Source organism: Ambystoma mexicanum, chromosome 14, assembly GCF_040938575.1.
Source record: "Ambystoma mexicanum isolate Mex_15411 chromosome 14, UKY_AmexF1_1, whole genome shotgun sequence".
Classification (NCBI taxonomy): Eukaryota; Metazoa; Chordata; class Amphibia; order Caudata; family Ambystomatidae; genus Ambystoma; species Ambystoma mexicanum.
The window spans coordinates 111197333-111211566 of NC_090940.1; the positions used below are offsets into that span (position 1 = coordinate 111197333).

At 45.1% G+C, this 14234-nt stretch overlaps 1 protein-coding gene across 2 annotated transcripts in view; it reads right to left on the minus strand.

Annotated features, from left to right (window-relative positions):
* CDAN1 (codanin 1) overlaps positions 1-14234 on the minus strand; it is a 563981-nt gene that overhangs the window by 262010 nt on the left and 287737 nt on the right. For both annotated transcript variants that reach the window (XM_069638655.1, XM_069638654.1), the window contains exon 15: positions 1248-1329. In XM_069638655.1, coding sequence (XP_069494756.1) covers positions 1248-1329 — 82 coding nt within the window. The remainder of the gene's footprint in view (positions 1-1247; positions 1330-14234) is intronic.

The window sequence follows — 14234 nt, forward strand, 5'->3', positions numbered from 1 at the left end:
CGCCCACCCTTCCTCCCCGCTCGGATGGAAGGAACATAGACTTCCTTTATATCTCTCTTTTCTGTACTCACTCACGTCTATAAGGCTCCCTCAGGGCAGAAAAATACAAACAGAGGGACCTCGACGCGTGAGGGATTGTGGGTACAACGCACGTCACTATAGGGATAGTGTTACAGACACGCCTTGTCGACGTCCCCTTTTCGACTACGAAAAACAAAATGCAATACTCCGCAGTGACCACTGGATGTCGGACCTATGCACAGCATGTGATTCTAAGCAGATTAACAAACATCAGAATGTCTATTCTAGATTACAATGTAAACAGCACTTGAGCGTTATAATACCATGGAAGGAATTATCTTAACAATTGTGCTGTAGCCAGTGCTTGGGAAAAGGGACTGGGGATTTGGGGGGCTGCTGCACTGCTCCTGTGTTTGCAACGTTTAGGAGCCTTACGCTGGAAATAAAAAAGATAATTCAATTGCTACTATAGCAGTAGGACTATAGCGCAACATGGCCTGCAGGTACAGCACCACCAGTAATGGTTCAGTCTGGAAGGGCCCATAAAAGGTACATGAAAATATGCATGTGACAAAGCTCTTAATGTTCAAGCACAACATATTATTTGTTTACCTCTATTGTGTATAGATGCTCTGAGAGTTTTAACTGCTTTTTAAATTATTTGTACCTTGTGTGCACTTGCAAATTCTTCAACACACAAAGACTAGAGCTAGAACACAGGGAGCTTCTACGGTGAAAGATGAATTGAAAATTCAATATCCAATTTTCTAGTTAATTATAAAGGAACTACTGTGCAGGCCTGTGTACACAGGCCAAAGTGCAGGTTTTCATTAACAAAGTGGGACCACTAGATATCCTAAACGTACAGCTCCCTCTAGCGGTGACAACAGGCCTAGCTATGTAAATTGAACCACTGTAAATCCTAAGGCAACAGCTCCCTCTAACAGTGCATTCTGTGCATTCGGGCAGCCTCTACTGCGCATGACGGTATCGGACAAACATGCACCTGGCCTTTTATATTATTAAGTTGCGAAAATAAGGCACATCTTTTGCACCGCTCCTAAAATTGACCGTCTTAATACCATAAAATGCCTAGTCCCAGGCCGGCTACTTGCTTCGCAGTCAATTAGCCAGCCTGGGACTAGGGTTTTTGAGTTAGTAAATGGCTGTAAACTAGAAGCAAAGAAAATGTACAGTTTGACAAAGGCGATGTCTGTATACAGTACCTGAAAGAGCCAGCCAAGAACAGCAAGAATAAGCAACTTATTCAGGAAGTTCGTCTCCTTCTCCTCCGAGAGAATCATGCATCTGCCATGTGATTTAAAGGGAAAAAATAACATTAAATAAATAAGTGCCACTTATGTGAAGATTACAGATGCGAGGCAAGAGCTCGCCAAAATGCTGTGGTAAGAGTCAGATATTTTATTACCTACTTTAGAAGTGAGCAGTTTTTAAGATGGATTTCCAAAATCTGCCGTAGAGGAGAATTTTGGGAGGCTGGCCTGTTATGATGAACAGGGAAGACACAGAGTTAACTAAACCCAAACAAGGTGTAGTAGCAGAGCGTCTAGGTTTACTCTCAGGAAGGGTGTGAGTGATCGAGGGCTACAATGATGATCTATCAAATGGCTGCAGGATCTAGGCTGAGAGCATACCCTTGCCCACCAATGGTAAGGATTTGGACTTGGCAGTGGCTATCAAATCATTTCTAGCAACTGGACACCACATCTGGCCAACAACGGATATTGAGGGACCTGTTTACTGGGACCAGACAGTCCCAGCCCTCGCATCCGGGCTCACACACAAACCGCCCCTTTAGCAGGGAAAGCAGAAGCTTTCACCGTGACAGTGCATTCCATATATGACATTTCCTGACATGAGAACGCATAAGAAAAATATGGCCAAAAGACGAGACAAAACCTCATGCCAAGGCCATTTTAGGGTGCTAGTCACTCTTAGTAGACATTTGCGGCAAATGCAAAAGTGCACAAGTAAAATTACCAAAACACAGTAGAAATGAAAAATCACAGTTTCCACCAGCTCATCGTAGGCACACTGTAAGAGCAATCCAAAAAGCCAATACAGAGAATGTTATAAGGATACAAAGTATTCTAACCGCACTTCACTTTAAGGTGATATGTATAAATGTAACAATATAAGAAATTCACAAAGAGACAGCCTCTCAGAACTGATACTCTTAGGGACAAATCAGTTTCCCCAAAAGCAAAAGGACAATTGAAGTAAAACAGAAGGTTTTACTTAACTCCAAAAAGTCAGGACTGGTTTCAAAAGAAGCAAAGAGAAAGGGTGTCCCATAGACGTCTATGGGAGGAAAGTAGCAAAGGGAAAATCTTTCTTAACAGCAGTACAATAATAATATTCGTTCCGATTGAAGAGACAAAATAGGATTGAACTCAAAGACTCGATTATTTCTGTGTTAACATTTCTCTATGTTGGTGCGCAACATCCATTTGGCATTACCATCATTTACTAAGTATAAAGCATTCGAAATAGAGGCTTCTGCCTAATATCTGGTTTAATCCATTCATGCTATTGAGTAAATACATAAAAGTTGAACTGTAGGGTATCATAAGGCTCTTTCATCTACTTTAGGTCAGACTGTCAATACACACACATAGTGAAGTTTATCCAGCCTGAATATGCCAACCTCACAGTAGCCGTTTGCTCAAATATGCAACTATTATACACCCCATTGGTACAGGGTGTTAGGTAGATGTATAATTTGTATACTTCATCCCCTCTCCTAGTGAGATCCCCCAACACTTTTTTCTGGACTTCTGGACCTTTTTCTTTTACCCTGAATGAGTGGAGCGTTTCCCACTGATTCATTCTTATGGGCTCAGTCTTTTCAAACTCTTTCCCTTGTATTTTACTGTCCTATGGAGTCTACTTTCCTCCATATCTCTTTTAAGGCATATGTATTTTTTTACTATTGCAACACGCAGCTCCTTGTGGGCAGTGTTGCAGGGGACCATTAGGGCCCTCCTTTGATCTTCTTTTCTATATCCCAGAGTAACTACAGTTCTTAAGGGTAGAGAGATACTTAGTATCTCTCCTAAAACTTTATAGTCTAAGAGATTGGCACACACCACCTTCAGTGGATTGCCAAAGGGATACTTAGTATCCCCCGTCTCTGCTCCTGTGACTTATGTCTCATAGACAATCTCCTTGTTATGGCTGGTGGCAGTGGACGTGTTCTACCGACTATTTTGCAAATGTTCTACCACCGGCTATGTTCATAGCCTCGGTTATACACAATAGGGTCACCCAAGTATCAACTTGGTGGTTCCTTTCTTGTCTCGCCATTACTAGCGTGGTTCTTTGTCAGGCCTTCTTCTACTGTCCTGGGTGGGAGAAGCCTAGGTGTGTTTTGCCTTTGGCGAGAACCCTTGTGTGTAGGCTTCAGTGTGTCTGAGCAGGCAGGAAGTGGGGGGAGGAGTTTTCACTCCTCTGCCCTCTGCATGCTTGAGTGCCTGAATGGAACCAGCTCCCACTGGGGGTCTGGCTGTCCTGATTGGACAGCCACACACCGTTTCTGTAAAATGCTGAGAGATTGCAGAGGAGTGTGTGCTGAAAATGTGTGAAAGGAAAGTAGACCACTGGAAACTGAAGTAACCAAAGACGACGACGACCAGAGAGGCCTGCAGACCCTTTGCAACACCATGAAGCGACCACTGCTGTCCTGACCAAGATCGACAGAGGAACTCTAAAACTCCTCCTTCCATTTGACTAGTGTAAACAACCAGTCCCAAGACAAACTTTGATGTGAGCCATCTCCCTAGGTCCTATGAGTTTCCAGAGCTGTGAACCCCAATTCCAGGAGACCTGCTGCCAAACTCGTTCAAGTCTTTGCTGAGCCCTCAAGGACACTGCAGAGATCTGATCCAACTCGCCCAGAGCTCCTCGGCAGAGTGTGGGACTGTAAGAAGCAAAGAAGATCGACTGTGCAAATCGAGTCTTTTGTTGGTGCTGCAGAAAAGGTGCCAAAACTACAGCGTTACCAGAGAAGTTGCTGAAAGCTGTGACAGAGGTCCTCCCTAGAGACTGCTGCAGAGAGATCCCGTCCATTGTCCTGCCTTTCGTCATAAGACCAAGGAACACAGAGGTTGGGTCCAGCGCTGCCACATCAAGGAGAATCCAGGCACAATCTTGACTTCTAACCTAAGGTGCTGTGAGGAGAAAGGTATTGCTTAACTTGATCCGTGAAGTCGCTTCAGAGCATTGGAGTGCACCAAGAGGTGTCCATGGTGCCCCCTCTTACCTCCAAATCAAACCGCTGCTTGTGTCCCTTTAGCGAGTCCTTTAACAGGGTTTCTAATGTTGATTGTGTCCTTTTGCATCCTAAAGACTAAAGTATCCACAGGAACTTTCCATATTCGGCTGTTTGTCAAGACTGAGCCCTTTCCGAACTGCAAAGAAACTACCTCCAGAACCTTAAGAGCTGCTAGGGTTTTCACAAACCAACAGTTTTCCTTCCCAAAAGTCACTATCTTATATGTGTATGCAGAGTAAATGGGTTTACAGTATTTCTGCTAAGATTTGCGAGTGCGCGTTATAACTGATAATACAATAGAACTGTCATTACTGTCAAAAGATGTAACAAATGTAACCGCAAGCAACTACAAACTATAACACTAATAGATAGTATCTTGAAATTTTACTCACATAGCTTCACACGAGGTTGAGATTGCTGAATTTCGTTAGAAGAAATAGGTATGTCTCCCCCAAGTCACGAAAGAGACTAATGATTGGGCTCTCAGTGACCGGAGGGCGGCATCCACGGGAAACCCTCAGGGGAAGAAAACTCACCTTAGAGATGCCACGGCTGTATCCGAAGACTGTATCCGCGAAGCTGAAGGTAAGATGGCAATCCTTCCGTGAGTAGAATTCCGAAGCAGCTGCAGGCAGCAACAAGGAATGGAGAACCTGGATGGGAACCGGAAGGCACCGGTTGACAGCCGTGGGAGGAGAAGGAAGGCAAGGTAAGTACAGAGTGGATGGACAGCGAGGAGGAAAGTAGGAATTAATACGGAGAAGGCAAAGTGGGAAGGGCAAAAGAGGTAATTCAAGGAGCGTAGCGAAATAGCACACAAGGGAGCAAAGTATCGAGGCACCTACCCGAAGTTCTGAAGGTACTGAAATTGATTAGGTGGTGGTCGCCATCTTGGAATGAACTAGACCGATGCATCGGAACTGGAAAAAACGGAACAAAAAAGCCGCCATCTTGGTTTATTTCGAGTGTAGCTGGGATGATGTTTCTTCCATTTCATCCATAAGGATCTCTGTGTGGTTCTGACAGTATGCACTCCCCGTGGGGTACTAGGTCCAGGTTTCCATGCATGCGTGCGGTGGAATTTGCGAAGGAGATCTGAAGCATGTACAGATGATGCAGGCTCCCAAGAGTGGTCGGATGGTGCATAACCTTTCCAGTCTATAAGGTATTGCAGAGAGCCCCTGTAGTACCTTGAGTCACAAATGGTTGCAACTTCGTATTCAGGCCCTTCAGAGGTTAAAAGCGGAGGAGGACAGGCATTCTGCTGTCTGTGAAATTTGTCTTCGATGTCTTCCTTGAGTTGAGACACATAGAATACATTGTGTATCCAATGCCAGGTCTTAGGTAGTTGTATCTTGTAGGCGACTGGTCCTATAGCCTTGATCACCGGAAAAGGACCAAAATACCTGGATGAAAGTTTAGTAGGGACCTGGTGTTTGGGCAGGTATTTAGCAGAAAGCCAGACTAGATCCCCTGGTTTGAAGGTGATTTCCTGGGAACGCTTTCTGTCTGCTTGTTGCTTGACTTTAGCCCTGGTATCTTTGAGTGTAGTAATAGCCTTCACATGGTTTTCTTGGATTTCCTTAACCAGGGAGTCCACCGAAGGGATTTTTGTAGAGGAAGGAGTGGTAGTGGGAAAGGATGGAACCCATAGGAACAATAGAACAGAGACATTTGAATTGCTGAATGTAGTGCATTATTATATGCGAATTCGGCATATGGTAGCAGGGTGCTCCAATTATCTTGGGATGCCGAGACAAAACAGCAGAGGTATTGTTCTAGGGATTGGTTAAGTCTTTGTCTGTCCATTAGATTGAGGGTGATATCCGGATGTAAGGTTTTGCTGTATTCCCAAAGAACAACACATAAGATTCCAGAAGGCTGAGATGTATTGTGGTCCACAATCTGATATAATGCTCTTGGGTAATCTGTGTAATCGAAATATAGTTTGTAGAAAACAGGAAGCCATTTGAGCAGCAGAAGGTATTTTAGTTAAGGGAATGAAGTGAGCCAACCTGGTCATGGAATCTATAGTCACCATTATGGTAGTGTATTGAGAAGAAGGAGGTAATTCAGCTATGAAATCCGTAGATATCTTCTCCCATGGTTGAGAGGGCAAGGAAGGTTGTATACGTTTTCCCATAGGCAGTTACGAGGATTTTTGGATTGGATACAAATGGTACAGGATGCTACGTAGTCTTTTACGTCTTAGTGCATATGAGGCCACCAGAAGAAACGATGGACCAATTCATAGGTGGTGCCCTGTCAGCGATGTCTGGCTGTTTTGTGGTCATGACAGAGATGGAGTATTTGTTTCCGTAAGGTTTTGGAAGGTATGTACAGTTGTCCTGAATGGTAACAAAGCTCTTTTTCTTGAACCAGTTTATACTGCTGTATCTCTTCAAAGTGATGTCTTTACTGTGTTTCTTGATTTCTTGCAATAGTGAGGAAACATAATATATGAAGGTGGTCTGAGGCAACATCTTTTCGTTCTTCGAAAGAGATCGGTCTTCGTATAAACTGCGTGATAATGCATCTGCAATCCGGTTGCTGGTTCCTGGTATGAAAGTAACCATGTTGTCGGATGAAAAAAAAATATGCCCATCTAGCCTGGCGTGAATTTTGGCATTCAAAGTTTTGGAGCGACTAAGTTCTGGTGGTGTGTTCTGACTAGAATGGGATGTTAAACTCCTAATAATAGATGCCTCCATTCTAGACATGCTTTTTTCATGGCCAAAAGTTCTTTTTCAAATACTGTATAATTACATTCGGCTGGAGTGAGGGTTTTTGACATAAGCAATGGGGTGTTCCGTACCATTTGATGTCTGGTCAAGCACCCCTCCTATTGCTGAAAATGAAGCATCTGTCTCCAGTATGAACGGTTTGTTTTGGTCTGGTAATCTCAGGCTAGGAGCTTATGAAAAGGCACATTTGAGGGTCTCAAAGGCCTGTTGTGTGTCTTGGTTCCAAAAAAATGTCTTTCCCTTTTGTAATAATGTTGTGAAAGGTTTGATCACTGAAGAAAACTTTGGGATGAATTTACGATAGAAATTTGAAAATCCCAGAAATCTTTGTATTTCTTTGACATTATGAGGGGGTGTCCAGTCAACGATAGCCTTAACCTTTCTGGGATCCATTGCGGTTCCTTTCGCAGAAAGGGTGTAGCCCAAGTAAGGGATACTGGGTTGATGGAAAGAACACTTTTCAAATTTGGCAAAGAGATTATTCTTTTGCAGTCTTCTCAAGACCTCTGCCACGTGTTGAACATGTTCTTGAGGATCCTTAGAAAATAGGAATATATCATCAAGATATACTATCAGAGAATGTAACAGAAGATCAGAGAATATGTGGTCAACGAAGCGTTGAAAAACAGAATGAGCATTTGCTAGTCCGAATGGCATTACGCGATACTCGTAATGACCAAATGGTGTACGAAAGGCGGTCTTCCATTCGTCTCCTTGTTTGATTCTGATGAGATAAGCCCCTCTTAAATCCAACTTGGTGAATATGTTAGCACCTTTGACAGCTTCCAGAATGTCCTGGATTAATGGAAGAGGGTAGCGATCTTTGCAAGTCACCTTATTCAGCCCCCTATAATCAATACATGGCCTTAATTCCTTACTGTCCTCCTTTGGGCTAAAAAACAAGGCAGCTCCTGCAGGGCTCGTAGATTCAGTAATAAGTCCATGCCGAAGATTGGCTTGAGGGTATTCTTTCAGTGCCTCCTTTTCTGGTCCGGAGAGTGCATACATTCTTCCAAATGGCACTTGTGCCTCAGGAATTAGGTCAATGGAATAATCATCTTGCCGAAGAGGTGGTAGTTCCTTAAATTCTTTGTTCGAAAAGACATCTTGGTATTCCAGATAACATTCTGGTAACAGGTTGAGATTGGATACCACAGACGTATCGGAAGGAGTACTATCCTTTGAAGAAGTGAAAAATTAGGCAGTTTGCCAAAAAATGTTCAGAACCCAAAAAGAGGGTACTTGCGGTCCAGTTTATGAAGGGATTATGCTTGACTAACAAGGGTAGGCCCAAGATCAGAGGATAATGTGCCGCCTTAATCAGATCAAAACAATCTTTTCTTGATGGGAATTGATTTTCAAGATGACTTCCTCCGTGTTCTCTTTTATAGGACCTGATAGAAGCGGGGTTCCATCAACTCCTTCAACGGGAACTGCCACGTCTTTGGTTCTTCTGGGAATTAGATTATCAGTAGCCCACTCAGTGTCCATAAAAATACCGGCGGCCCTGCAATCAATAAGGGCTGGTACCCCGGGAAGACTCTTGCCATGCAGAACTAAAGTAACCGCAAGTACCACCATATTTTGAGATGTGGGAAGACAATCTAGGGAACTCCTAGCTCGGCAAATGCTCATGGTCCCTTTCCTGGATGGGTATCAGCGTTTCGCGAACGTTTTGGGGGAACCAGAGTGCACTCTGTTAAGACATGCTTATCTGAACCGCAATACATGCAAAGACCTAGCGTTCTGTGTCCAAGTCTTTCTTCTGGGCTCAGTGGACCTCTGGTTGGTCCCAATTGCATTGGCTCCCCTTCGTCTAGTCCTCGTGAAGGTCTGTCAGGGCGGATGGAATGTGGCATCGGACGATTTCGATTTTTGCGTTTCTCATTACTTCTCTCTTGAACGCGGTAATCCATCTGAAGTACAAGTGAAATCATTTCAGCAAGGTTAGGGGGGGTCTTGGAATGCGGGATATTTCATCCTTGAGTTCGTCACAAAGGTTTCTCCGAAATATAGTAATTAGGGCATCGTCAGACCATGCAGGTTCTGCCACTAATTGTTTGAATTGTGTTATGAAAGAGAGAATCTCTGGGTAACCTTGACGTAGGTCTAGTAACTGTTCTTGAGCCATGACCACCAACTCTCGTCTACCAAACATAGCTTGTACACTATTGGTGAACCCAGTGAGTGAATCCATCAACTGGTTGTTGGTAGTAACAAGGGGCGTTGCCCAAGCCAGAGCATTCCCAGACATGTTTGAAATCATGTAGCTAACCTTAGCTCTCTCTGTAGGAAGAATGTAGGTTTGAGAGAAAACTGAACCGTACAGGAGTCCAAATATTCCTTAAGATTCTTAGGATTACCATCACATTTCCCCATGGCTAAGGGTCCCGGAGGAATTTCGGATCGTGAAGTAACCAGTTGCCGTAACAATTGATTTTCATTTTTTAAAGTTTGCATCTCAGTATTCAATGTTTGGACCGCGGATATCAACTGTTGAACTTGCTGATCCATCTTCTTTTTCAGGCCCGGTATATATCACACTAATAGATAGTATCTTGAAATTTTACTCACGTAGCTTCACACGAGGTTGAGATGGCTGAATTTTGTTCGAAGAAATAGGTATGTCTCCCCCAAGTCACGAAAGAGACCAATGATTGGGCTCTCAGTGACCTGAGGGCGGCATCCACGGGAAACCCTCAGGGGAAGAAAACCCGTCGTAGAGATGCCGCAGCTTTTTCCGAAGACTGTATCCGCGAAGCTGAAGGTAAGACAGCAATCCTTCCGTGAGTAGAATTCTGAAGCGGCTGCAGGCAGCAACAAGGAATGGAGAACCTAGAAAGGAACTGGAAGGCACCGGTTGACAGCCGTGGGAGAAGGAAGGCAAGGTAAGTACAGAGTGGATGGACAGCGAGGAGGAAAGTAGGAATTAATACGGAGAAGGCAAAGTTGGAAGGGCAAAAGAGGTAATTCAAGGAGCGTAGTGAAATAGCACACAAGGGAGCAAAGTAGCGACGCACCTACCCGAAGTTCTGAAGGCACTAAATAGATTCGGGTAGGTGGCGGTCGCCATCTTGGAATGAACTAGACTGATGCATCATACCTGAAAAAAACAGAACAAAAAAGCCGCCATCTTGGTTTATTTCGAGTGTAGCTGGGATGATGTTTCTTCCATTTCATCCATAAGGATCTCTGTGTTGTTCTGACACAAACTAAGCACTGGCCTTTGAAAAGTATTCCTAAGTGTTTTGGTTTATTGTGCCAAGTATTTTAAAGTGATTCTGCTGTAAATATAATACACACATGTATATAAAAAAATAATTTCTTTGATGTGCTTTACTAATTGGGTTCAGTGTACTTACCTACAGCTCAGATCTTTCTCTTAAAATAAGCCATATAGTCAACGGTGCTAGATATGGTTTCTCTTTGCCACTTCGGGCGAGCAGGAATGTCACCTTGTATAGAACCATTGGTCATATGAGAGTTTCGTTCCAGCATGAATGTGGACCAACGCTTAACTTTGGCAATGGCATTTTTGCCTTTAGGATGTAAACAGTTAAGGTTGAGGTCTCCAACAATGATGGTATCCGTGATGCCCAGAGTGATAGTTATGAGGTCAAGCAGTCTGGACATACCACCATAAAAAGCTGTATCTGTTAACGCGAGAGGGTTACAATATACGTCAATGAAAGCTAATGTGTGGGATGGGCATAAGATTTTCACAAGTTGTATATAAGCCAAAACCGAATCCCAAGTTTGGACCAAGAAGCCCTTTGACATGTTGACCCCCACCAAAAGACCCGAGGAGGGGCGACCCTTTGTGCCTGCAATCGCTGGTAACAGTACAAGCTCATAATTACTCCATAATGGTGAATGTAAGAGCCAGGTTTCCTGCAGTGCTATGATATCATACACTTTGGGGAAGCTGGGGATAGAGGTTTGCAAATGGGAATGGCCTTGTGTGTTCCAGCTTGTGATAGTACAGGGACATTCTATCAAAGTTACTGGTGGTTATGACCCATAGCGATGATCAAGCTGAGAACTTCTCACTGTCAATTCATTATTCCGTGTAGTTGACATTAATTGCTTTACATCATTTCCTACATGCATGCGTGCTGGGTCTTGCGCTAAAAAAATCCCATGTTAAACAACTGCATTTTTGCTTTCTGTCACAACGAACCTCTGCGATGTCTATGGGTACCTCCGTCCCCAAGCACCATTAAAGTAGAAAATAATATACTCCCTCTCCAGTTAATGAGGCCACAGGTGAAAAGAGTCGGGAACACGGGTACCAGGTGCTGCAAAGGAAAAGCAGGTGAGTGTGAGTACAAGGCAGTAACTTGAGAATGACCAATAATCAAGACAATGGAGTGGGACCTACCTAACATGGAGGAGAATCAGGACGGGAAGACAGCCGGGGGAGCTGGGGTTCAGAACCCCCTCACTTAGGGGCTTGACGTGGTGTTGAGCCGAAGTCCAAACAAAACAACCTTGAGCCAAAGGGGAGTTCCAGAAACAGTTCCAAGAAATGTCCAAAGCCAAAAGGGTCCAAGATCTGAGGATGGTAAACTTGAAAGTTCCAAAAACCAAGTCCGAAATCCGTAAGAAGCAGGTCCAATGATGCAAGCCAGAGAGTCCCAAAATCCACTAGGCAAAAGTCAGGCAACAAAATCCAAGGAGCAGGCAAAACAGTCCAGAAACACCCGAAGCCAGGGATCAAAAGCCGGAGGGTCAAGATCCAGGAAAAACACAACGCCACTCGAAATGCTGAAAACAGCTGAGAAGCGCGGAAGCTCAGCTTCAGTATTCTTTTAAACCGGTGCTTGGGTCAAGTGATCGCTTCTTCACTGGGTCACGTGAGTGGCGTCGCGTATCACGTGACCCTCGCAACCGGGAAGTGGCAACATGATTGATTGGGCGGGCCGCTCCTACAGCAACACGTGGGCGTTGCCCACGTGACCAGGAAGCCGGGGTGGTGAGGCTCAATCCACCCCAGCGCCATCGCGGCCACAGTTTCCATGACGCCGTGCGCTGCCTCCCTCTTACGGGGAGCCCGGCGCCATGGCCTCTGAAGGGGCACGCCTGGGAAAGGCCACCGCCGCAGGTACGGTGTCGCTCGGAGGTGGGCGGTGTTGCGCGGCTCGTAACACTTTCCAAACAGTGTTCAACACAATCCCAGACGGAATCCACAAACGTACAACTGAACAAGTAGACTCAGAGATGAACTTGATCTGTTCAATATCACTAGAGCAGATATCTTCAAGCTCCACTAATTCTGAAAAAATATTCAGCACGCTGCGTCTATTGATAATAAGTGCCGAAAGTGCCTCCTCGACATTTTAAAATGAGAATGGCATTTTCAGGTGTCAGAGGCTGTGTGTCTGGATTTCAATGCAGACTCATCCTTTCGGTTAGAGTTAGCAGTTGGCTCCGTAGAATTACATGGAAGGGAGGCAGTTTCCATGTGCTGAGAGGGCAAAGGATGGTCAGTGCTGTTAAGCAGGGGGAGATGACATAGACCAATTACATTTGGAGCAGCAGCACTCGGAAGGAGCCATTGGAGCAAATTAGAATTCTGTTCTTGAGATTTTAGAACAGGTTTCAATGCTTGAGCCTTAGAGCAGGACGCTAAGTAAGAATCTACAGCTTTATGTATTTGGACAAGGGTAAGGTCGCAGGCCTCGTTTGGGTTTGTTGTAACAGGGTGGACTGCAGTGTTCTGTTTGGATATCAGTGAAAATATATTGTTAACAGGCTCCGGTACTCTGCGCATTCGCGAGGTCCAATTCCCGGATAAGAGCATCAAGTGGGGGGTAGGATGTGGGGGCAAGGGGTATAATCGTTGGAGGCGCCACCAGAATTTGTGGCAAAGGTGCAGGTTCTTGGAGAGTGTGACTGGGAGACAAAGTGATCGAGATCTCCTTGGAGGGGACCACTGGAAGAGATATCGGGAGCACTACCAGGTCTTGTGGTAAAAGAATGGGCTCTTGTGTGGTAGGTCTGGATAACGAGATGGCTAAGGGTGCAGAGGAAGGTACTGGAGGTGTGCAAGCTACTACTTTGGCCTGTGTACATTTGTCTGCATTAGCATTCAGGGTATTGAAGAAGGATTTCATGGTTTGTTTTGGAAGTCTTAAAATGCAACGGTTTTGGTTTTGTTTGGAAAGGCAGGCAGGGCACCTTGGAAGTCGTTTTTTCTTTATTGGAGCCGGTGGAATAGTAGGAACAGCCTCCCTTCCGATGGGTACCACAACTGTCAGGGGGACAGTAGATGAGGGAGGAGCGTTGTCAACTGGCGTGTAGGTGAGGCTTAGCCAGGACTCACATGCTGGTGGAATACTGGCAGCCAACGGCACTCTGTACATCTGAGGTGATAATATTTAGAAAAGTTGGGAGAGTGGAAGCAGGTGGAGAATGAGGAGACCTGACGGAGCCAATAGTGATGATTGAAAAGTCATCTACTGGTACAACATCCGAGTTTGAGGGATTGAGGGCTTAACCTACAGTGCCGTAGCAACAAAATCAAGAAAAGATAGCACTTGTTGGATGTGGGTGGATTGTTCCACAATTTTAGCATCTAGCCCATCATATAGCTCACCATATTTAATTGCATGGCAGTCAGAGGAACATCGAGCGTGGGACGGGAGGGAAGTGAGGAAAGTGAGGAATTGGGGCCGTGGGAGCAGGTGGGCTGGCACGCGCCCTCCTGGAAGTGGGATACACAAAGGATACTGTTGGAAAACCTGGGGAGGACGCTGAACCTGAAGTGATTTCAGCGATGCCATATGAGCCGAGAAACATGGAAGTAGGCGACTTGCACTGGCTTGCGTAAAGGGAGAGGTCAGGGTCAGAGCAGGGGGAGGAAGTTTGGGGCACCACAGCATTGGTGGACCGTTGCCTCGGGTGAAGAAAAGGCGGTAGAGAGGTATGGAGCATGGTGTTATCAGAAAGGGGCAAAGCTGAAAATTTAGAATGGAGCTCAGGGGCTATGTGGGCTGCTGGAGTACTTGGGAGAAAAACTCTTGGTGTGTGGGTGGGGCCAGCATCTAGAGGAGAAGATATCGGTGGGGTCACTCTTCGTGATTGGAATCATGGGTGCATGGGACAAAGTAATGGATTTGTAGGAGGAACATGATTTGTAAGAGGAGCATGAGGCGCATGCAAGCGACATGGTT